The sequence below is a fragment of the Caloenas nicobarica genome, chromosome 22 (assembly GCF_036013445.1).
Source record: "Caloenas nicobarica isolate bCalNic1 chromosome 22, bCalNic1.hap1, whole genome shotgun sequence".
NCBI classification, from domain to species: domain Eukaryota; kingdom Metazoa; phylum Chordata; class Aves; order Columbiformes; family Columbidae; genus Caloenas; species Caloenas nicobarica.
The window spans coordinates 3,229,358-3,253,735 of NC_088266.1; the positions used below are offsets into that span (position 1 = coordinate 3,229,358).

Below are 24,378 nucleotides of genomic sequence, written 5' to 3' on the forward strand. Positions count from 1 at the left end.
AGAGATAGCATAAAATGAATTAAGATAATCAGCAATTAAATAGTTTCAAATCAAACTGCTTTATCTCCTTGCTGTAGAATGAGATTGTCCTAATGTAGAGGTGCCGCAGTTTAAATGATGCTTGAGATATTAGTTGTGAATCTGAGTCTGCAACTCTGCAAACAATTAGGACGTTAGAACATTGTTGAAATTGCAGATTCTAAGGGAAATGAAAGAGGTAAAAATCTTCATTAAACAACCATGTTACAATTTTTATTTTATTTTAAATTGTAAGTGTGGGGGGAAAGTACCACATCATTTTAGGTAGAAAACTTTATAAAAAATGGAATTTATTAATTTTTTTCCAGTGAGAAATTGAGTGTTTCTAATAGGGCATATGGTAATCATAAAATATTCTGAACTAGAAGGAAATCTTTTGTTTAAAACTAACAAAAATCCAGACTAAAAAAAAATAGCCCACCCAATGGTGTTTCTTGACTTTCAGTTTGTATTATGTTTCCACAATAGTCTTGGATAGTCCCGTTGTCTGGTAAATTAATTACTGTGCACAGTGCAGATTTGTCTGGGTAGAATTAGCAAGACTGTGGGCTGTGTCTGCCAGTGTTGCGTTGTCCCCTTCACCACGAGCTGTTCATTTAGGTTTGTCAGTGGATGTGTTTAGCAAATGTGACTTACTCTTGTAACACAAATATTTCAGGTGCTAGTTTTGTTTTGTGTATGTAGGTTTTTTTGTTGAAAGCATCACAAAATTACCACAGCATTACAGTGATAAGATAATATAATATTATGCTTCTCTACCTTCTTACATCTGTGGTCTTCAAAACTTTTTCAACTAACAGCGTAACAGGTAGTCTTGAGCATAAGATAATCTTAAAAGAAAAACAAAGAGTACAAAACAGGAAAAGCAGTCTCACTTCTGCACCTCTCTAACACATACACTCTCATTAAAATTTAGGAATTCAAGTTTAAGAATCAAGTTCCAAAATGAACCATCATTTCTCAGATTCCAAACAACATCAAACCCACACTAGCTCCAGTTTAGCCATTCTGCTCCAGACAGAAGCCTTTCTTTTGACTACACTTTCTCAAGAGAAGTGTAGTCTTGGTGCAAACTAACCCTAGAAATTAAAATGCGTAGCTGCAAATTCACTACCTGACATAAGACTTCACAGAACCTGAGTCCTTGGGCTCTCCATCTGGTACCCCAACCATCTCCAGTCTCTCACAAGGGCCGAAGTAGACCCCGGTTGTTGTCTTCAGCATTTCTGGGCAGCTGAAGAATCTTCAGGAAGCGATGTTCTTGCTGCTTGCCTGGAACATGTGCCATCCACGCCGAGATGCTAGAGCTGAGCTGAAACAGTATGCGCCAGGTGCCTCGCTTTTGCATCTCTATCATGCTGATATGGTTTTATAATGTTTTCTAGAGTGGTGGTGCTTTAAATAATTGAGAGTCATTGCAGAAGGAGGAATTAGAAAGTACGAAATGCAGTCAAAATCTGAAACATAAATGAAACGTTTACATTCTTTACCAAGGATAATATAAGGCTAGCATCTTTGTTCTGAAAAATACTTTTATAAACTGTTTATGAAATTCACAGTATTATCCATTATCTTTTTTGCAGATAAAAAGGAAAAAATCCCATAGCCAAAGAAAGATATAATTCCATGGAAACCACTCTGGGAATGATACCAGGTTACTTTAACACCATTGTCCTCTAATCGCTTCTTATATAATAGTCCATCGTCTCTAAGCACATCAAACTCACAGGTCACAATGTAGGATTCAGGCATCTGGCAAATAATGGAGTCTTCAGCTAGGAGTGGGGAAAATGTTCCTGCTAAAATTTCTTTGATTGCTTCATGGACCTCAGGTTTAAATGAAGTGGATTTCTGTGGTACGTAGCCTCTAATCTTAAATTCATCAGGAATATTGTCAGCACTTATCCATTTTTTATACTTCTGTTTCATACTCTCAGGAACATGGCAGTTTTGTAGGACATCTTCCAAAACGGCTGGTTCTTTATTAAGATAACGAAAACAGAAGTAGATAACTAGCTTCCGAAACAACATAGGGACTGAAGCATTCTGCTGATAGGAAGGCAAATTAAAATCTAGCCCCTGGAGTCCTGGATAAAGTAAGACCTGAGCACGTACTTTTGGGAGATGTCTTTTATTCAGCAGTATTTGGCAAATAACTGTGGCAAAATTAGCTCCACAACTGTCACCGCTAATGATGATGAGAGCAGGATCCACATGATACTCTTCTAAATTCCTCATAAAGTATAAGGTGGCACTGAGACAATCAAAATATTGCCCTGGGTATGGGTGTTCAGGAGCCAAACGATAACTGAAATGTCAAACAGTGTGGTTATTGTCAAAGTAATTACAAAAATCTAATTTGTGTTTTTCATGATTGACTGGTATGGTAGTTATGTAGGGCTTTTTTTCTAGATTTTAAATATTATATTTCTTTTTAACTGGTATAGATTGGAAAGACAAACTAATGGTGTTATAGCTATTTTAGAATACTTTGCCCATAAACACATTCCTAAATCAAATGAAAGGCTAAAGCAAAAAATAGAGAGCACAATATAAAAGAGTAAATATTTTCAGCATATTATACAGAAATGTGTCGACTGTGAACTGTATTAACCATAAATACTTGTATATCAAAGTAGCACTTACCCAACAGACACAACCACTGAATTGCATTTTTTGGCAATATGGCGGCATATTCTTTCAAAGGCTCCTAAAGAGAAAGTTTATCAGAAATGATGTTTTTAAATCTTTTCCAGACTGAAGAGGTGTAGTCTATTCACTTATTCTCTGTACAGAAGCACTTTTCTCACCTGTGTAGCCTCTCCCTGACTCTTTGTGGTACTGCTATATCCTTTTTGAGGTATGAGAACTGGAGCTGTAACCAATGTAGTAAATTTAGATGCACCATGGATTTATTACAGTGGCATAAAGAAGTTTCCTGTTTTGTCCTTTCCTAATGATAATTCCCGGTATTTTATTTGCTTTTAGACTGTGATTGTGCACTAAGTCAGCATTTTCAGGCATTTTTCTACCATAATCCCTAGATCTTCTTCCTGCAAGGGAGCAGCCTGCTTAGAATCCATTGTTTTCTTTATAAAGTTAGAATGCTCTGTTCATCTGTTTGACTTCTCTACACGCCCTTTCACCTGTCATTTTATTGTCTAAACCTTTGCTGTCATAAAGCCATTTTGCACTTTTTCAGCTGTCCATTCACTACCCTGAAGGACTTAGTATCATGTCAGTTTTCACCATCTTTTCTGGTTTTGAATATATTGATTAGCACTGGTCCCAGCACAGATCTCCTTATGGGAATCTCACAGGAACCTCCCACAGCCCGTATTTTTTCTATCTTTTAATCAGTCTTTATCCAAATGAAAGACCTTCCCTTTTATGGGTGTGTAGCCTCTTTAAGAAGCTCTTTTGGAAATCAAAGTAGGTTTTATCAGCTCAATCTCCTTTATTCATATATTTGCTGACTCATTTAAAAAGCTGAAACTGATTTGTGAAGCATGGCTTCCATTTGTATGGATTTTAAGAAGTAAGGCATATTTCTCTGTCCACTGATTCCGTTCTTCATTGTAGCTTCTGCTAATTTGCTAGTTGCAGACTTCAGGTTTACTAGTGTGTAGACTCCTTAAGTCCTTTTAAAAACTTGTCATTATGTTATTTGCTTTTCTGTTACCAAATACCAATGGGAATTCAAATGAAAGGTCCTGTACTACAGTCAGTATATAGGTATGTATATTAAATTAAGCTATGGCATGTGGTATAGCTCCCTCAGTGTGCTGATGATGCAACAGCAGTTGTGTTGTGAACAACAGCTGTGCGACCTGGTGGTGTGGTTTTTTTCTTCCAGCGAAAGGAATTCACCTTTCATTTAGATCACAGAGGCTTATCTCTTGAGTCCTCACTGCCACCCAAACTAACTCTGGAACTGGAAGCGTCGTATCTGGTGTCAGCCTGACGCTCCACCCAGACTAATGTGCTCTGCATTAAAAAAGGGGAGATTATTTCTGCCACAGTGCAGAACTGTGGAGTAGTTTGGGTTGAAGGGCCCTTCCCAGCTCCCCCAGTGCCCGCCCTGCCATGAGCAGGGACATCTGCACCAGCTCAGGTTGCTCGGAGCCCCGTCCAGCCTGGCCTGGGATGTCTCCAGGGATGGTTCAGCCACCACCTCTCTGGCCAACCTGGGCCAGTGTTTTACCACCCTCACTGTAAAAAATTTCTTCCTCATGCCTAGCCTGAATCTCCTCTCTTTTAGAATGGGGCCTTAAGTTACTAGAATTTATGTTATTTTTTCTGCATGATGCTAAGCAAAGCCAGTTAGACCCTTAAACTCATTTGTGGATAACTGAAGTCTGCCTAAAATAGTGCTAGAAATTTACCCTTTGAAACAGTGAAGGATTCAAAACCCACAAACTTCCCTGTCTGACCCCTGGAATGAGCTTTAGATTTCCATGTTAGGTGCCTTGGCTTCCAGACAAAGCACACATAGACGAGTTGCTCAGAAAGAGATCAGAACAGCCAGCAGCTACTGAGACAATCAAAGGGTTGTCTCTCTTTCCGAAAAGAAATAAAGTATTCTTTACATCTTCACCACAAGAATCAAACTCCTCCATGTTAGTTCTATTTTTAATGCTCATTTATTATTTGTATTTTTCTTCATTTTGATTCCTTCTTTGCATGAATGGGAATATATTTATGGGGGAGGTTAATGTATTCTTTAAATTCTTTCCTGGACCATGTTCTTATGTCTTTCAGACTTCCTTTGATGCCCGGACCGCAAGCTGAGAAACACTGACGTTTGTAGTGTTTCTACACAAAAGTTGAGTGCTGAGCAGAGAATTATATCTTAAATTCCGTACTGTGAGGCCCTATCCAAGCTTACAGGAAACACTTCAGTCCAGTTGAGATCCAAAACTAAAAATTTCTCCTTGAGAAGTAACCCAGGCATTGTTCCAAAGAGTGAAGCCAGGTTGTATTGGTTTTGGCAACAGCATTGCCAATTTCACGATACTGTGATTATTCCAGAAAGTAGACCTATGCTGAGTTCCTATCAGCCTAAAAGGATTTTAAGTTACATTTCCAGAAAAGGTAGAGTACAGAGAAGGAGGGAAGAGACATGGATTTCAGCCCTTGCTCCAGAACTGTTGCTATACCTTATTTTCAGGTAGCCGTTAATTAAGGTACAAGAGCATCCTGTGAACTGAATTTCCCTCACAGTGACTTGAGCACATGTGTTTTGTTTTCATGCTATCCCATCAGCAAACTGAATCTTTCTCAGAACAGCTTCAACAGTCCCTCTGCTGTTCACTGACAGCCGACAGGGTTTTCTGGACCACAGTTCTGCATTTGGCAGCCTTAGATCTGCTAAAAGCCACTTTCATCAGCTTTGCCTGGAGCCCAAAGGAGGTAGAAATGTGGTGACACTTAATCGTGCGCTAGACTATTAATTCCGCAAGGAGCTTTGTGGTTGTTACTGAGACTGCAAAGACTATTGTGGTTAGGAAGGACAGGTGAGATATTGACTGACGTGTCTGAAGGTAAAAATGTAAAGGTTTAGATTTGAATTTAAAAAGAAAACTTTCTGGTTTCTTACTAATGCTCCCAAATGTGCCAGCGCCTCCATGAAAATATAGTATTCCTCTTCTTTTGCCAGTAGGTGGCCCTTTAGGCTGATAAATCCTCAACGGTACCTCATCTACTTTGAGATCTTCGATAAGAAGTTTTGAATCTCTCCATGGTGGTATTCCGTCTACCACAACTCGCAGTAAGCTTAAATCACTGCAGATCCCTAGCTTCTTTAAGATCTTGCCCTGTTGAAAAGAATTAATTCGGCAAAGGATTAGTGCAAAGGGTTCCAACTCTCTTTAAAAAAAAAATCCTGGGTTTATCCTGTGTTGTATTTCAGGAGATACTGGAGACATTGCTTCAGTGGAGTTACGGGGACTGTTGAGAAGTCATTGAACAATTTTGATAGAATTAAATGTTATTGAAGATTGCCACAAAGTAACACATCAACCCCATTCTGCATAGACAGTTGTCCTCTTGCTCATTGTGTGTTTTTATGTATCGAAAAATAATAATAAGACCTATGCCATAAAGCCTTAACTTTAAAATCAACTGCTTTGAAGTCCAATATCAAAATAGTTTGCTATTTGTAAGGAACAGGATTCAGTGGTCACTTTTAGCCCAAGGAAATTTATGTTTTAAGACTAACATACATAAATCTGTGCTAAGTTTCTGGGATGCTGACAGTAGCATACAACTTTGGAGGTGGAAGGAACAAATTCCAACTTGGTAGCTTTTTAATTTTGTAACACTTGCATTCGAGAAACGACCCCATCATTTTGTGAAAAGGAGTGGGTTTGTTATTATTCTGAACTGGAAAAAATAGGCAAATCTTTTGAAACTGAAAATATCGCTTTTATTTTTTTTTCATAACAATTTATTTCTACTTCCCATTTGAAAGATTTTTAATTGGTCCCTACGTTAGGGAGTTAATGGAAATTGATATATTGGAATTATATTTACTATCATGTGAATAAATATACAAACACAAAGGCATTTTTAAAGAAACAGCAAAACCTAAACACATTATTAAATATACCTCTATCTTACTTTTGGAGCTAGCAACACTAGAAGAAAGACCTCACCATTCCTATCCATTTTTATTTTTATTTATTTTATTTTTTGCAGTACACTACATGTATAAATCTATGAATATATAGGTCTGATTGTGTATAATAAGTATGGAATAAAGCAAATGTACAAAGGAGTAATACAGGCCTACTTCTGAATGGGTAGCATTATTGCGTGTACATGCAGATCAAATAGGTAGAGTATACATGTAGTTTTTTTTATTTTAGTTTTTATGTAAAACAGTTTTCCGATGTGAAGTGGCTGCAGCTTGAAAGATGCTCTGAACAATCTAAATACGCTTTTAAGATTAGTCGTATCAGTTTTACAAGTTAATTTAACATGATTTAGTTCAGATAACAATGCTTACAGGCTTCAAGGGGTGAATTGCCTTTTTTTTTTAATTATTATTTTTAAAGCCATTATCTTCCAGCTCCCGAATATCCTACCAAAATAAAAGTAAAGTCCTCATTTATAAGAAAGTCAACTTACCAAGATCATGGCTGTAACCAGCAATGAATTGAACAAACGAAGCTTTAGAGGTTGGTCAATTCCAGGTGGCAGTTCAGACTTGAAAAAATCATAAAGTAACCCCAACAAAACTAGTGCTGGTATTATAAAAGGAGAAATGAAAAATATTCCTATTATTGCTAAAGTTGTATAAACAGATGCCATTTCACTTCAATGGAAGTGAATGCTAAATACACTACGTGGTATTAAGTCTTGTTCTCAAGTGTTTCTGAGGTGACTCCACAGGAGACTAAGCACTTGTTCTGAAGCAGATATGTTTATTAATGTTGCAATACCCTAATTTTCTCCACCCCCCTTTGCTAATGGTATTACTGGCAACACTTTATTATACTAAAAAAAGGGGAAGGGGAAGTTTTTACAAAAGGTGGAATTCCAAGCATAATATATGAAATTGATTCATGTCAGGAGTTCTTCACTAACAATGAGAAATGATTATTCGAAGGGGCCCTTATTTGAAGATTATCTGTGTTTGGTTTGTTGTGGAAGAACAGAAAGATTTGCAGAAAGATTTGCTCCGTTTATGTGATGTATGGAATATTATGTTACCTGCAAAAGGTGCTTTATGCACAGATACTGTTCTTCATGCTGGAGTAGGAGTACAGGTAGAATCAGTGCTAGACAGGGCAGATCTTAATGTACATTAGGGTCTCTCCAGATACATGGTGGTGTGTTTGTAGATTGAAGCCACTATTGTTTCAGGTAAAAGCTTTTCACTAATTAAAGTCTCTGAATTTTGTATTCATTGTCATTCTTGTTCATAATTTAATGCAGAGGCATTATGAATACATGTCTGTTATTAGTGGAGAATGATTAAAGTTCGTGGCAGTTCGGTGAAATAGCTTTTCTGGTTTGTATTCTTATCAGAATTTCATCTTCCATACAATTTCAATGTATGGCTCCCAAAATGTTTTTATTGTCTCGGCTTTTAAAATGAAATTCCAGTCTGAAAACTGAATTAGTCCTTAGCTTCATTAGCACAGTATTTGAAGCAAAACCGTCAAGACAGCCGATACAGTGATTTAGTGATAGAGTTAGTTACACGTCAGACTGTAGAGTGTTGAACCCAAGCCCAGATGCCCATGATCAATGTTCATTCTGTCCTAAACTTATCCACATTTGTCCACAGGGCTTCTTCTGCAACACAGCAGGGTCATCCTATTGATGGTTTTCGTTATTAGTTCCATAAATAGTTTCTGTGTAGTGTGATATTATAGCACAGCCTGTGGGGTTTTTACTGAGTATTTGTTTTGCCATATATTCCCAGCAAAACTGCAGAACAACACAGTTCTTTCTAAGTGCTTATTTCTAATGTCTGCACCATCAATTAAAATATCCTGAAATAAATTACCATAGGGAGATCAGCTTTGAGTATTGTATTTCAGCGTTCTTGATGATTTCTTGTGTTTGAATCCTCAGGGAAGGAAAATTCTGTGCTTTCGAAAGAACCTGTAATCAGGAATAGTAAACTCATAAAGGCACTTACTAATGCAGTGACAGTAAATGTAACTTTTAAGAGCAATCAATAACAATTTAATGGAACACCTGATACTTGGAGTAGATCTGTTCGGACTATGAAAGCTTCATGCTGAAGAGGACATGTATGTCTGCTGCGGCTGGATTAGCTGCTGCTGACACCGTATTGGCAGCAGTCTTTTCTTCACAACATTCCGTGAATCAATAATTAAACACCTTTAATCAAAACAAAACCACCTCACAGATGGCATCTTTGTTTTGAAACTTTGATGGATATGACAGTGTTTAATATATCAGGTGGTGAGTATAGAATTGATTATAACTCAGTAAATTCTTCCCATTTTCTCATCAGTGAGCCACTGTTTATGCAAGTTATATTCTTAATTTTGAGCATATTTCTAGTGGTCATAGTCATGACGGGAAGGCGATGAATTATAAAAATACCTATTCAAAGAAATATGATCTTTGCTGTTTTGTCCCCTGGCTTGTCAGTTCTTGTAAGACTTATGAAGCTGTGGGATCACAGACCTCTTTATAAATTGAAAATATGTAACACTTATCAAATTCCCGTCAGTTGTTTATCAGCGTAAGAGGCAGGCAGCTTTCAAACCAAACACTGCTAAAGACAGTAGTGTCAGGGGAGTCAGTGCTAATGAGTTATGCCGATGTCATGTGTTACTGTTTCTCTTGTAATGTCGTTCTGTAAAACATTACAAAACATTTCACTTCTGATTGTAGGCCGTGTTGGGAAACACAGCCTGCAGTTAGTTGGCTATTGCAGACCTACTATGTGTAACACAGGAAATACTATGAGAATTAGCTGAAGCATGGTAAAGGAGCCAGCTATAATGACTGAGACAGTGATGCTATCAAGTGTAGCCAGCCTTAATAACTATCTGGAAGGCATAAAGCTAAGGAAACAGGAAAAAATAATGTATTCCAAAGAAGAATTAAAAGCAGACATAATAGCTTCTGATATATTGTTTGTTTGGTTTTAATGTACATTTCAAAATGAAACACTCTGGTATTTTTTTTGTTTGAGTTTTTTTTCGTGTGTGTGGTAGTGTTGTCTTTTTTATTTTTTTTTTATTTATTCACTCTGGGTACTTTAGTAGGACAATTAGACTCTGTAGTGCAGTTTAACTAATTTTGGTTTTACCAAGTAGACCATGTAAAAAACCTGCTGCCCTCCAGTTCACATTTCTTTTCTTGTATTTATGTGAACAAATGACCGAAAGCATCTCAGACCTCTTCATAGCTGTAAGTCTGTGGCTCTGCGAGATGGCTTTAGTATGCCCTTTAGGGTGACAATAGGAAGCTTTAAGAAATGACAGCTTAGTACATGCTCTATGATACTGTTTCTCAAAGGTGCTGTGTATTTGCTTGATCTGTCCGCTTCTTCATTTAGCCTCCTCCTACCTATCTTTCGGTGTCCTCCCTTTTTGTTATCTCCATCTCCCCACCCAAATGAGTAGCTACTCCCTATGCATTTTGCTCTTACTCATGACTGAAACCCATCTTTCATTTAGTCTGCCATAAATCTTTATTTTTAACCTTTCTTCCTCTAAGCTGTTCTTTGAAGTCTATGCCTTCCAAATGACTCCTGGGTTAAACATCCGCTAACGAATTCTACAGTAAAAAGCTGTACTGTATTAAAAAAAAGTCAAACTAAAATGATGACAAATATTATGTATTAGCATTCAGCAGTGGAAATTTGGATCTTGTGCTGCACAGTTCAGAGCAGGTATTTTTTTGAAATGGTGCCGTGACGGAAGGTTTTTGTTATGTAGCTGTTGTGGTTTAACCCCAGCTGGCAACTAGGACCGTGGCAACATGATTCTGTGATTTTGAAGTGGGGGTGAGATCTCGGCTTATGTGTCTCGGTAGCTGTGCAGTCCTGTTCCTCAGAATGGGTGAACTCTGCTCCACACAAATGGGGTCCAAATAAGCTGCTCCAGAACATCCACCCGGGATTTCACAGCAGGTCACCACACCAAAATGTGTTCTTGTTAAGTCATAAGTAGCTTGTATGTAAATATAAAAACTGCAACTGGCCTTAATTTGCTGTTATCAGATTTGCCTGAGACTCATTATTCTAAATATTTAGGTTAGCAGTTTATTCTCTGTCATGAGAGGGTCAGGAACCACAGTGAATAATTGAGGTGATGGGCAATCAGAGGAAGAAGATTGACAGGAATAAAAGCGAGCATAGTTTGCAGGATTATGCCTATTGATTTTCAATACAGAGAACGCACATCATAGGCAAAGAATAATGTTAAATGCTTTTAAACAAGTAGTATTATTTTTAAATAATAGAGTTAATACATTTGGAATGTTTTCTAATTGCCTGTTTATTTTTCAAAATACTTGCACTTGCTTCTTGACTTTTAACTAAAGTGGTACAAAGAGATAAAGACAGTGAAGCAGAAGATAATTGAAGTTGTAGCCTTCTGTAATAAACTGCTCTAACTTGGTTGGTTTAGAACAGGTAATCTAACTTTACAATTGCTATTGTTTAAAATGTGCTCCGTTAGTAAACATGCAGTTTAGTCTATGAAGGCACAACAACAGGTTCAGTAAAAATATTTCAGTCTATTCAGTTATTCTGCTGGCATTGAACACTGAATTGTGTACTGACATCTGGTGATCAGTATGACGCACGACAATTTGCTTTCCCTTTCCCCTTTTTCCCATGCACTTACCCTGCAGATTCACACCCTGTTACCTGCCCCAAGTTGTCCTCAAATCGCGTTTTTTAATTAATATTACCAGAAATTTATTGAGATAAATTGCATTGCAAAACACTTGCCATTGGGACCAGATCTTTTATGGGTACAGGAGAAAACTCTGGAGAGGTGGCAGAGGAAAGAAAGGTAAGTTCACCTGGTTTTACTTGTAATAAGAGAAAATTAAGCAAAAGCCATCACCAAATCAATTTATTGGGTAAAAAGAAGACAGATGCAATGCGGAAATTTAGGAAGATGATTTAAGAAAAGGAAAATTGAAGGTGTTTTTTAAAAAATCTTTGGAAGCAATGAGAGATAGGAATCAGGAAAGGAAAGCAAGAAATGGAATTTTACATCAATCTTAGAAAATCTACTGTCTTTTCCAGGCCTTTATTTCCAGATCGGAAAGCTATCACCCCACCATAGGTAGCTAAGAATATTGTTCCATGGAATCCCTCTTGCAGATGGCACCAGGTCACTTTTATACCGTGATCCTCTAATCGTTTCTTGTACAGCAGTCCGTCATCTCGAAGCACATCAAATTCACAGGTCAGAAGGAAAGTCTCAGGAAGCTGCGCAATGACGCTGTCTTCAGCTAGCAGTGGTGAGAAAACAGTGTCAAACAGAGGCTTGACCAGCGTATAGAGTTCTTTCGAGAATGGGTGTGTTGTCCTTGGCTTGTAGCCTCTTTTTTTAAACTCATGAGGGATGTAGTCAGGACTCACCCATTTCTGATACTTCAGTTGCAAATCTTCTGGAATATGACAACCTTTAAATATCGCTTCCATGAGTGACAAGTCTTTATTAAGATACTTCAAACTAAGAACAAGGATTCGTTCCTTTAACAAAGCGGGGACTCCCTTATTCTGCTGATAAGAAGGCAAATCAAAGTCCACATACTGTAGTAAAGGATATATTAGGATTTGTGCTCTCAGCTTTGGGAGATCTCTTCTATTCACCAGTTCTTGGGCAACAGCAGCAGTGAATGTCCCCCCGCTGCTGTCTCCACAGACGACAATGCGAGAAGGGTCTACTCCGTAATCTTGTGCAGTCTTCATAAAGTGTACGGTGGCACTGAGGCAGTCCTCAAAGCTGGCTGGATACGGATGCTCAGGAGCCAAGCGATACCTAAATAGGAGGGAAAGTGTTTTAACGTGGTCATATCTAGTGAATGATCCCGTTCTCATCTTGTCATTCATGTCTTTCATTCTGAAGACTGGAAAATATTCTGAGATTATAATTACAGCAATAGAATTGATCCTAATGACTGCTTTTAATGTATTATTTGCTACTATTGTTAATGTTTGGGGTAGTCAATACTCTATTTTATCTTTGCGAAATACTACTTTACTTATATTTTAGGTGACTGAAGGCACATGCTGAGTTATTGTAGAATTAGGTAGCAAGGCAGGTATGTATAAATCAGTTATCAGCAATTCTAGTTAGAAGTTGAAGTGAACATTCCCCACGAAATTGTTAGAGAATATGAGTGTAGAAAATTGATAATGAAAATATGAAAGATTTTCAGTGGTTTTCTATAAGCTGAATTCTTTATAAACACAATCAATAAGAGTTAATGGTTCTTCAAGTATTTTTGGATGTAAATAGTAATTAGTGCAATTTTAATCAGTTTCCAAGACATCAGCTCTTTTCTTGAACTTTTAAAATTTGGTTCTTTTAAAAATCCATTACAGCTCATCAGAAAACTGTTTTAAATGTTCATCTCAGGTTGATTGCAAGTTAAGAACTACTACTAAAATGACTATTTGGTAGCCTGGCCAACTGTGCTTTTATCACAAACAGTCACACTTCAAACACAGTGCTGGTTTTCAACTTTGGGTGGCTTGGATATGGCTGAACCTCGAAGGAAGCACCAGGGCTGTTACATTGTCTGTCTGGATTGACTCCACTTACCCGACACATACAACCACTGAATTGCTTTTTCTAGCAAAATAGCGGCACATTCTTTCATAGGCACCTGCGAAACAAAATATTTCAATGGAATTGGAACTCGCTTTAGAAATAAGTTGAATGAAAATATTCTGAAATTGTTATCTCTATTCTGTGATTAATGAATAAAAGTTCTAGATATACAACCTGCATAAAGGCAACTTAACATGATGCTACTGCATGTAAATGAAATTATTCTGCTGTCCTGAAATTAGTTTTGTTATTTATCTTGCTTAACCTACCAGCTCTTCTTGTCATTTAAGAAATACTATGTCAGACCAGAAACTACATAGTGTTTGTATTTACAGCTCACACTATACATATCACTCACGAATGCTTCCAAACTGTCCACCTCCTCCATGAAAAAAAACAAGTCCTCTACTTTGGCCAGTGGTTGATGCTTTTGGCTGGTAAATTCTTACTGGAACCCTTTCAAAGCTTAAGTCCTTGATAAAAAGATGTTTCTCTCTTAGTGGTGGTATTCCTTCCATTGCAGTCCTCAGGAAAGAGACCTCTGAGATGATACCTACTTTTTCCAGAAATTTTGCCTGTTGATAAAAGGAAGGTTATGACAGGCATCTGTGATTAGTATCACCATGCATAATCCTCATCGTTATTTCTGTTAATATGCAAATGAAATTTTAATCTTGTGGTGTTGTTTTTTTTTTTTTTCTTTAAATTGCACAGTTCCTGTGAACAGAAGTTCTACAAGAACCAGCAGAATTTGCATTTTTGCTTTGCTTTCTGATTCAAGTCCTTTTTTTTATTATGTATGTTCCTTCAAAGTGAGGTGTTGGGTTTTGGCCTACAGTTTCTGGAAAAGAGTGATCACCTCCCTAGGGGCTGCAAGACTGGGCTGTGTGTATTATCTCAAAAAAAGAGAAAGTCATAGAGACGTCGAAAGGCAAAAGGTGATGAATGTGGCAGCTATTTTTCAGATGGCTCAGAAGTAGAGCGATACAGATATAGAAGAGAACAAAGATCACAGATACCATTTAGTTGATCACTCTCTGAATAAGCCCTGTGTTATATGGAGAAGTTCCACATAGACAGTGCAATAAGCTTTTTAACCCTTACAGCACTGCATTGAGGCAGCAGGATTAAAAAGCTACACATAAGCCATCAGGAAAAACTGAGTATCACACAGCCTGCAATTTAATTTTTCCATATCATTACCTTTGGTGCTCTGTAGCAAGCAGTAGAGTTTATTACACCCAGCTGAGCTGACAGTATCTGCAGCGGTGCTCTCATCACCAAATCAATCCAGTTGCATATTTGCAATATATTTAAACATTGATTCTAAAAAAACCTCAGCAATCCATTACCCCTCTATATCAGAAATTAAATTAAAAACTCCAGCTTTAATGAAGTTCTACTTACCAGACCTAATGTGAAGTTCAGAATGTAATGAAAAAAGTAAAGCTTTTGGCGCTGACTAAGTCCGTGAGGGACTTCGGCCTTGGGGTGTTCGTAGTAGAACGCTGCTGCCACAAGGCTGGTCAAACCAGCAAGAAAGATGCCCAGGAAGAGTTCCATCACCCTGCGCTGCCGGGAGCCACGTGGAACAACCAGCTGCAAAGGTAAAGGCGCAGGATTAGTAATTCTCTTTATATCCCATCATCCGGATTTGAAAAATGCTAATAGGAAGATGAAGACATATTGCAATCAAATTGTACAATTAAACAGACAGTAAGAATTAGCTGTGAGACAGGCTTGCGTGCACAGTTTGTCATATTTGCAGCTAATACGAGTCTGTGCCCATCAGCATAGAACCAGTGCTTGGTAAGATCATTTGTAGCATCAGTGTTATGAGAAGACACAAACTTCTTATGTGTCTCTCTATTTCTTGGATGCAGTCAAGTCTGTATTATTTCTGAACTGCTGGGTGTTCCCCTGGAACAGGATTTCTTAGTAATCACCTTCAGAGCTGCTTGGTTTCTTGATTTATTGTGCCTCCACACCTTGCTTCTGTAGCCTTTGAGTGAAATCAAGGTTTCAGTGGCACAAACACATTTCGTCACCTTTGATGACTGATTTTGTACACTGCTCTGCCATTGCATCTTTAAATCTAATGGAAAGAAGACCTTCAGACTTGATTCCTCACTTTAGAAACTGTTTGCTAATTGTTTAGAATAAACAGGAAGGAACTTCATTTTAGAGTCTGATGATAACACCCTCTGAGAAGAAGCTGATTCTGTGTTCTGCTCCCTCTGCCCGAACTGTTTCTTATTTTATCCAACAACTCCTTGTGGACTTTAATTTCCCAATGTCCCCATTCCCTCTCCCTCCCTTGCCAGAAGGTTGTTTACATGCTAAGTATAAAATCAGGTTTCTTTTTGTTTATTCTTCCTTGTGGCACTTGATACAGTTGCCCAGCTTGACAGGGGCTGTTGGTGAAAGACACATTGCCCGTGGTTGGGACACTCTTGGGAAATGGAAGCGGTGAATTCAGACCCATCAGGACCGGGGTGTGTATAGGGCTCAGCTTTCTTATGGCTTGGACAAGATCGTTAGGAAATGCTGTTACACAAAACCTGGTTGCAGCTCCCTTCTTTAGCGCTTAATGGTGAAAATGATTAATCAGCTTTGTGCTAGACTGTGTTTTCCCACTGAGGCAGGTGTGATCTAAGTAAGCTGATCGGATTTGGACCCTCTGCGGATCTAAGGAGTTGTCTGACACTTGTGACAGATCCTTTGTACTAAGATTCTTACCACCTATTGTTCATCTGTTTTCTAGGTCTGTTTGGTGCCAGTCGTTACGGCAGCCAGTTTACCAACAGCTGGTAGGTCTGGGACCCTTTGGTCGTGTTAACTGGGCCCAGACATCACAGCACCCGCACCAGCCCCAGCGGCTCCACACAAACACTTGATGTGCTGGAGTCTGGTATCAGGTGGAGAAGAAACAAACCAGTTGGTTCCTGAAATAATAAACTGTTTGTTTGTTGTTGTTTTGGTTGGTTTTTTTTTTCTTTAGGCATTGCAGGTACACAGATTAGTGCTTAATGCTTTCCGAGTGTAGATTCAGCAATTTATGAGCTTGCTTGTGTCGCAGGATGGAGAACATTTCCCTAAATAATCTTTCAAATCTCTGTTCTCTCCGGCTTCTGATTTTTTTCACCTTATCTCCTGCTCCTGTAGGATAGACCAGAGGAACTGTTTCCCAAAGACAAAATCTCATCTTCTCGTACCCCAGGAACTCCTTTTCTTATTAATTTCCAGTGAAAGGCTAAATGTCAGTGCCTGAACTCTTGTCAATACTGGGCTGGCAACCTTTAGCTTTTTCTCTGTTGTGTATCTGCACATGCTCGGGGAGACAGAGACCGAGCCAGTTGCAACAGGTATGAAATACAACAGGTATGAAATACAACAGATATGAAATGCTCCCTCACGGCGACTCCAGGCAATCCCAAGAACCCTCTGTCTGTCTCTGAATCCTGGTGCTCATTCGGTAGGTACTGGGTGCTCCCCTGCTGGGACTCAGACACCCCAAATGGGGATGGGAGCCTGTCCTGAGCACTGGGAAATGTTCTCCAGAGAAAGTGCTGCTTGACCCAAGAAGCTCCTTTTGAGTTCTGCAGAACATGGGGGCCATCTGGTGCTCAAAGTCCGGCCTCGAAAACAGAACTGGCCTGGTCAGGTCCTCACCAACGCACTGACGAGATCTGCTCGTGGCTTTTGTACGCGATAGCTTGTGTGTGCACGCTTGGATCTATGGTTATTTCTCTGTATGCGTGATTCCTTGTAGGAAGACGTTGGTGTGCATAATTCTGTAGTTGCACTGTGAGTTTGTGCTTGGTTGTGTTTGAAGTACATGATGGTAGCTTGTTGAAGATGCAGACACAAGATGAACGTGTTGTCAGGAAGTGTCTGTATAAAAAGGTGAGTAAAAAATATTTTGTGCCTTTCCCTAGAAAAAAAAATCTTTAAATGAGTGATAGTTTTGAATAGGTTCCACACTTTGGAACCTATAAAATGTCATCAAATGAACAAACGTTCTATCTTAGCAATGCAAGACATATAGCAGATCTGTAATTAATTAAAGTAAATTACAAGACAGGAAGTTCCATGGAGAAAATTAGATCTTGCGACTTCGTAAATTTTAGAAAATACAGGAGTCACTACTAAAGAAGGAATACATTGTTCCAGCACTTGCTGTTTTCCACTTACCCATCTGCACTACTATGGTTATAACCCTAAATACAGATTAAAATACATGTGTTCAAGAGAGCTAATAATTCTGCTGACATATGATAAGGATAAATTTATTAATATTTGTAGTAAATTAATACCTGCAGATAAAGGACCATGGAAGAGTCTCAGGAGTAGATCAGTGTAGAGTTTGGACATTGGCCCATGAGCGAGATCAGAAACCAGAATGAATTCCTAATTTCACATCGGGTTGCACAACCAGCAAATCCTGTAATCTGCAAACAGTGGAACATTTGCAACTCTATCATGTTATAATGTTATTATTGCTCCTGGAAGAATCTCTTTCCCTGAAGAGTAAATTGCTCCTACCTGCAGAAGGAAAAATGAAACAAAATATCTGTTTTATCCACAGCTCAAAGAAACATAATTTCATTTTGCTGAGAGGGACTGGAGAACAAGAATTCACAACTAACGACTTGTTGCTCCAGAGCTTTGTAACTGCTAACTTGTCACCATGTTTAATTAACATGGTGACAACACAAAGAATTTAACCCACCATTTTCTTCCTACTGACAGTTTGTCTGGCGAGGATGAAGATCACACTGACCTCTTTCTGCACTTGTGTGTACAAAGGTATTAGGAGTGCAAGGTGGTTGCAGAACGGTGGTGAAATATTTCACAACTCCTGGGCATCGCGTGGGCAGCTTTTTTGATGTGCAATGGCAATTACCTTGGCATTTGTGTTTAGCAAAGGTGGATCTGTCCTAATAAGCAATGTAACAATGGAGCTGAGTGGTTTTGGTGGTGGTGGTTGGTTGGTTGTTTTTTTCCTTTGTGATTTGGATATTCATAGGAATTACTGAAAGTATCTTCAACTTCAGAGGCATTGGGATGCATTTTATCTGTGCTGTCGTGCTGATTTTTTGTGTATTGCATGGATATGTGTATGCACATTGCTGATTACTCATATCTTGCATGCTTTAAAATGTTTTTTGCCATGGTGAGTTTTGATTCTTTGATGTAAGAAGAGAACAGAGATTCTTGCAGCGTAAGAAGAGAACAGTAAAAATAAATATTAAATGTTTTCTGTCTCAATCTCTCAAACAAATCTCTCAAATCTCTCTTCAGTCACTTCTTAGGTTCAGGAGAATTTTTAAAAATATATAGTCAACAATCCTAAATAATCGTATTTTCTCTTTCAGTTCCTTATGATGCTTCCAAACATCCCGCATCCTCCATGGAAGAAGATGACTCCTCTCCGTTTGCTTGCAGATGGAACTTTTGGGAGGTAAAGCCTCACTGGCACCTCATGAAAATGCAGATCCTTTATGAAGAGCTTTGAATCCCTGCATCAACGTCCATCAATGATCAACCTCGTAAGTACGTGCTCCTCAGAGACACCCAGACTTTCCAAGTTCTTTACCTAGATAGATATAGCAGGAAAAAACAAGTCTTCCCACTCTATAACGGCCATGAGCTACCTTTTTCTAGACTATGTTTAGGATAATTGTATTTGTTGTGCTTCTCATAGTGTCAGAGGGAAACTTCCTCTTGACTTGGAGAACTTTGGCCCTAACCCTCCATTCTGATTCATTCCAGAGAAAGGATTTCGATGTCTTTACAACTTCATAATCTGCTGGTTTTTTGCCAAGACAACTCTACGTTATCCTTTCTTGTAATTTAGGTTGGGATTAGACGGTTTGGCCAGCCAAATGCTTGTGCCAGCAGAGGTGATGATAGTGAAGGAATGAGTGACCAGGTGCGACTCCACGTATTTCTGTCCACCGTGTGACTGGACAGAATTTGTTTGGATAAAAGTAAAACGCAAACAAACATCAGCTCAGCTTGACAATTAGCTCAGTTAGCGTTAGCTCAGTACAATCTATGCTTATCCTCTGAACAGTCTGAACTATTTCTTTATCCCCACTAATCTCCCAGATATTCCTTTTTAAAACCCTTACAAAAGCTTGTGATCATGGTCATAGAAAAGAAATACTCCTTTTCATGAGCCATAAGCTTCTGCCTTTGGCTAACAAAGCTATAATGAGATTCCCTCTGAAAGTGGGATCTTGACTGAAAAAAGTTGAGTCCTTTCTAGCTTCTCTTATACCCATAAAAGGCACAGATGAAATATATCTGCTTAGAAAAGTCCCATTTATGCAAAATATGCATTACAGAAAAGAGCAAGAAACTTTGATGTGAATAGATAAACAAATATTTAGCTGCCTGGAATGAGAGTAAACAACATGAGTCATAAGAGATAAAGTACGGAGCGATAAGAGTGAACAGACTGGATTCTTAAGAGAATAGGTGTAATTGTTAACTTCAGTGGAATTTAGCAAGTACGACTGATTGAATTATGTGGTTTAAAATATAAATAAATAAATAAGGTGTTAAGGGTAAGAAATCCATGAAATCCACGTAAGTTATAACATAGAACTCTTGGCTTAACTCAGCAAGCCTGGCACTTGTGATCATAGTAGGTATCTTCACAATACTGACTCAACATTTTATCTAGAGATTTTATCCTAAGCTAGTTTACAAGCTTCCAATGAAAACTTATTACCAGCATTAGCCTAGTGTTCTGTTTTTGTCAAAATCTGTATCACGTTGCTTTAGTAGGATTTCAGTTCAGACTCTTGAAATAATACGCTTCTCTAATTTTGAGGGCTTTAGTTCTTCTGCTTTCCGTGGTCCTTGTGTGTCTAAGAAGTTTTCTCAGGACTGAGGAATTAGTCAGAAGGAATGGTAAATGTTGAGTGGCCTAAAAGTGAAGTCAATATGCTAAAGAGAACATAAGATGAGTCAGTTGTAGGTCACTCCATTTCTGTTTACATGTGATATTTTTTCACTTAAGAAGCAGATTGAGACAGATCTGGCTTCTAATTAAAGATAGGTGAGAAAAAAGAAGGGCAGTTACTACAAATGATAATATCTAACATGGACTAAAATGACTAAGCGATTGAAAAAAATACCACAGTCTTGATGTTGGATCCCTGTCTGAATTCCAGGTAGCACCTACATGCACTTTGAAAACATTGTATTTATGCTTATAAAGACGATTATTTATGCATATATTGAATCTAGAAAATAATTTAGAATTACTCAGTAAGACGTTAGTTATATCTTTATTCATGATATGGATTTATTGTGAGACCCTGGGAAGGCAGTAAGGCATCCAAATGGAGCTTTTTGCACAAGGCTGGACACAGACTGTTTTCTGTCAAAGCTGGAAGTTAAACAGAAACCTGGTCCCTTTGAGCTTAGTCCATGGCAAAACTCCACAAGACGACAGTATCAGACTCTTAGTACTTAGTAGCATATAGAAAGACAGTGTGAAATCATAGAACTGCTGGGACACATTTCAAATGGAAAATGTGAACTCAAGGGAAGAATGAAATCAAGAAGCACAAAAAATGTAGCTCTAGCTTGATCCAAATCTGACAGCAGTACTTCATGTAACAAAAACCAGATCAGCTTGGCAAAAGGTTTTCCTTTTTTAAACGAGGTTTAGTTTTAATCTATGATCATGATAGATTGTCGATGGTCAAGAACCCTGCACTGATGTAAAAAACTGGTATTACTTGACACCCTAGAAACACAGACTTTCCATCGTGTAACAGTGCTGTTCTGTGTTGCCAGCTTTTTTCACATCTGCTTGCCAATATACTGTATATATTTGGGTGGGTTTTTTCAAGTCGAAAACAGACAGTTGTTAGCCCAAATGCTTTGAGCGTGATTTTCATTTGCTTTGAGCATGATTTTCATTTCCAGCTCCTTTTCCTTTCAAAGTTCTTGCAGTTTAGCAACTTCATTTGCATGAACAGACTTCTAAGTTCACTAGGAAATTGGCTGCAAAGGCTGTATGAACAAATTCGAAGTTCTGCCAATACATGTAGGTGCAACATCAAGATCTAAGCAGACACTGTACCTGAGCCTCTTCCTAGATCCGGGTAACACTGATCTGCAAAAATGGACCTTTGTTATGCAAGTGATGTGTATAGAGAGTGTATCAACTTGTCTTGGAGCTAAAAGTTGCTTTTTCACTGCTGTTTATTTCTTCAAGACAGGACAATTAAGAAAAAGTAGGTTTCTATGACTCTCATTGAGACTATGAGTAAATCTACACTAACTACAACACAAAAGCTGGGTTTCAGTTACTATAGGCCTTCCTAACCTACCTTCACATTACCTGGCCTAAACATGAACAACAGGCTTCATTTTAAGCTGTCTTATTACAGTTCAACATTATTGTGGTTAAGTATTCAGAAAGCATAAACACATCTTTTAGCTATGGTCCCAGGAATGGGTCATTCGGGGATGTCCTAGATTTAAAGCTATTAATTCAGAACATATTCAGAAAACTGTATTAAAGCTGTCTTCCTTTACACTTCTGTTAAGTACAAACCCAGAAAATTAAACAGACAAGTGGAAGCCAGGATGTATTACATGACCACCTTCTTGCTCTTGTTGTAGACTGGAATAAAACATAATTTAAAGTGCCATTAAGATGGCTTAAACCAAGGTGTTGGGTTTGGGGTTTTTTTCAATTTATACTTTGTTGCGAGTGTCTGTATAGGAAACAAATAGTTCAGTATTGTGCAAAATGAATTCTGCAACTAAGTGACAGCAATAGCAACTGATGCAATTTTACAAAATGAACAGGCCTGCTCACGGAATGCTCCAGTGCACTGGTTAAGGACTTGTGAACAGAAACATGGAAGGGATTCACTTGGGGACAACTTTTAACTGGTAATTAGGAACAACTCCTGAGAGGTGGCAGATCCTTGTTACCACCACCAAAGGTAAGTACTAAGTGTCTGTTTGCACCTGTAGACATTTGCTGAAAGCAGTTTTCATATTCCAACCTACATGAAGGTTTAGCTTAGGAGGTTTCACTACCAGAGATGAACATTTTGAACAAAAGCACGTGTTGGTTTGGTAAAGGTGACAGTTTGGAAAAAGACCTCTAGCCAAAAAAGAGCACAATCCTACAATATTATTTTTTTGCCACTTTTCAGAGTGGAACTGCAATTGAAAGGGACAAACCTCAGCTGTTCTCAGTGTTCTATATAGTATGTGAAGAGTTTAAAGGCATTTAACTTTTTGGTTGAATTAGGTGAATTTTAAAATAACTTGCATGTATTTTTCACCGTATTTATTACAGGTAAGATGCAGTAACTTCAGTTTTACTATGAGTCTGCTTTTGCTTCTTGCTTCTGTACATTTGTACGATGTAGTGGCTACTGGTTTTCACTGCTTCAAGGTAAATCTAAAGTAGTAAAGAAGTAAAATAGTTCATACTTTCATGAAATTTGAAGATCAGGTTAGGAAAATGTTAAATATTCAGGATTGTCTTTTTACTCCCACTCCAAATTTGGTAGCAAATTTGCACATAGATCAGTAAACCAAAATCATAATGAATGAAAAAAACCCACTTCCAATACATTGTAGAGTATTATTCAAGCTTGAAGCAGATACATGAAATCAATATTCACAAGATTATTCTATTCCCAGTGCCTTTGAAGGACCTGCAAATGTTTTAAATTAGTATTTAATTTTGTCTTTAATCCGAACAGGTTAACTGTGTAATGTTGCTGACCTTTCTATGCTAGATGTGTCTATGGTGATTTATGCATAAAGGCACTCAACCCAGAAGTCAAAAAAACAAATTTACTTTTATGAACTTGGTGTCCCTTCATTTTTAACACTGCTCCTTATTTCCATACCAGAAAGTTGTTATATTTTGTTACCAGTCCAGACACTGAGTCATTCTTGTTTAAACCAGACACTAGGTTCTCTGTGTAATTTCTTTCTCCCCTTCAGAGTTTTTGGACTGAGAGGAAAATTGCAATGCCAGGCGCCTCCCCGAGCTCCATTTCTCAAGGTATTACTGTAAAAACACACCGAGGTGCTAAATGCTGCCAAGCGACAACGGAAATTCTCTGAGCTCTGGTTATTTCAGATGCAGCTGAGTTAGGGAATATCACCTGATTCTGGCGATGTGTAGAGTTTCAGTTTCCAGTCAGAATGCTTCATCTTCTTCTCTCCAAAAACCTCTCCTGCCACTTTATGATGCCGCGGTGATAATCGAATGGCTCATTTCATATGAGGTAACCTGGCATGTAAAGGTAAGAACTGCAAGTTTCTCTCTAAATTTTATTATTTTTTTTCTTTAAAGTTTTGTGGAACTTTTAACCGAGCTAGAATTCAAGGATTTAGATATTGTTCATATTTTGTGTTAAAAAACCCTGTGTGTGATATAGGTTTTAAATGTGGGTGGCAGCAAAAACTCGACTGCTCTTGCAAACAAATAACCGCTGAACACTCTGTTGCCATATGGCCACTTCGAACAATGCCTGTTTTCAGAAACATGTTTAATTCCAAAGCATAAACTTGAATTTATTTTAAAAGGGATTTGGCTTCCTAAGCCACTCCTGTTGGTTGTTTAATGTAACTTGGCTACCTTTGCATAGATGTTCAGACTCAGACATTTCCATGGCAGTGGTGCTTCAGTAACTTCAGATGTGAAGAAATTTGAGAATGTTTTTCAAATTCGTCATTTTTCAGTAATTCTGGGGCTTACCACTAGATGGCTTCCCAGGATAGTGCATATAGATCCACACCTCCTGCATTAACGGATGGGATTGGATTCATTTTGGCACATTCTTAATTATATATACAGTCATAAAAAAGGTTTTTCGAGCTCAGCCGTGAATACAGCAATGTGAGGTTTGACATCCTCAAAGCTTTGCACATTAGCTTATTTCTGGTTGCTGCCACCAACTGTGCGTGAGCAGCTCTCAGTTCAAACGTGCAGTTTGATCCTCCTCAGAAATGTTTAATCAGTACAACTGAAAACACAACTTAT

At 38.2% G+C, this 24,378-nt stretch overlaps 3 protein-coding genes across 10 annotated transcripts in view; 1 reads left to right on the forward strand and 2 right to left on the reverse strand.

Annotated features, from left to right (window-relative positions):
- The window catches only part of LRRC38 (leucine rich repeat containing 38), a 107,945-nt gene extending 84,313 nt beyond the window's left edge, over positions 1-23,632 (forward strand). For 4 of the 7 annotated variants that reach the window (XR_010607423.1, XR_010607421.1, XR_010607425.1 and 1 more), the window contains 3 exons: positions 18,710-18,883; positions 22,173-22,312; positions 23,334-23,632. The gene's annotated coding sequence lies outside the window, so the exon portion shown is untranslated. Of the gene's footprint in view, positions 1-16,095; positions 16,187-18,709; positions 18,888-22,172; positions 22,313-23,333 lie in introns of those variants that run through there. The other 3 variants (XR_010607417.1, XR_010607416.1, XR_010607419.1) reach the window with 3 other exon arrangements.
- On the reverse strand, positions 1,573-7,353 carry LOC135997505 (arylacetamide deacetylase-like 4). The gene is made up of 4 exons (XM_065650132.1): positions 7,171-7,353; positions 5,639-5,855; positions 2,686-2,749; positions 1,573-2,347 (listed from the first exon to the last, which is right to left on the reverse strand). The coding sequence occupies exons 1-4, from the start codon at positions 7,351-7,353 to the stop codon at positions 1,573-1,575; spliced, it is 1,239 nt and encodes a 412-aa protein (XP_065506204.1).
- LOC135997348 (arylacetamide deacetylase-like 4) lies at positions 11,667-23,612 on the reverse strand. Of its 2 annotated transcripts, XM_065649865.1 has the most exons (6): positions 23,498-23,612; positions 17,648-17,876; positions 14,739-14,930; positions 13,690-13,906; positions 13,323-13,386; positions 11,667-12,536 (listed from the first exon to the last, which is right to left on the reverse strand). In XM_065649865.1, exons 2-6 carry the CDS (start codon positions 17,663-17,665, stop codon positions 11,759-11,761), a joined length of 1,269 nt encoding a protein of 422 aa, XP_065505937.1. In that variant the 5' UTR covers positions 17,666-17,876; positions 23,498-23,612; the 3' UTR covers positions 11,667-11,758. The 2 variants fall into 2 exon arrangements, with proteins under 2 accessions (XP_065505937.1, XP_065505936.1); XM_065649864.1 differs by lacking the exon at positions 23,498-23,612 and having other exon boundaries at positions 17,648-17,999.
- Positions 23,633-24,378: the final 746 nt, after the last annotated feature.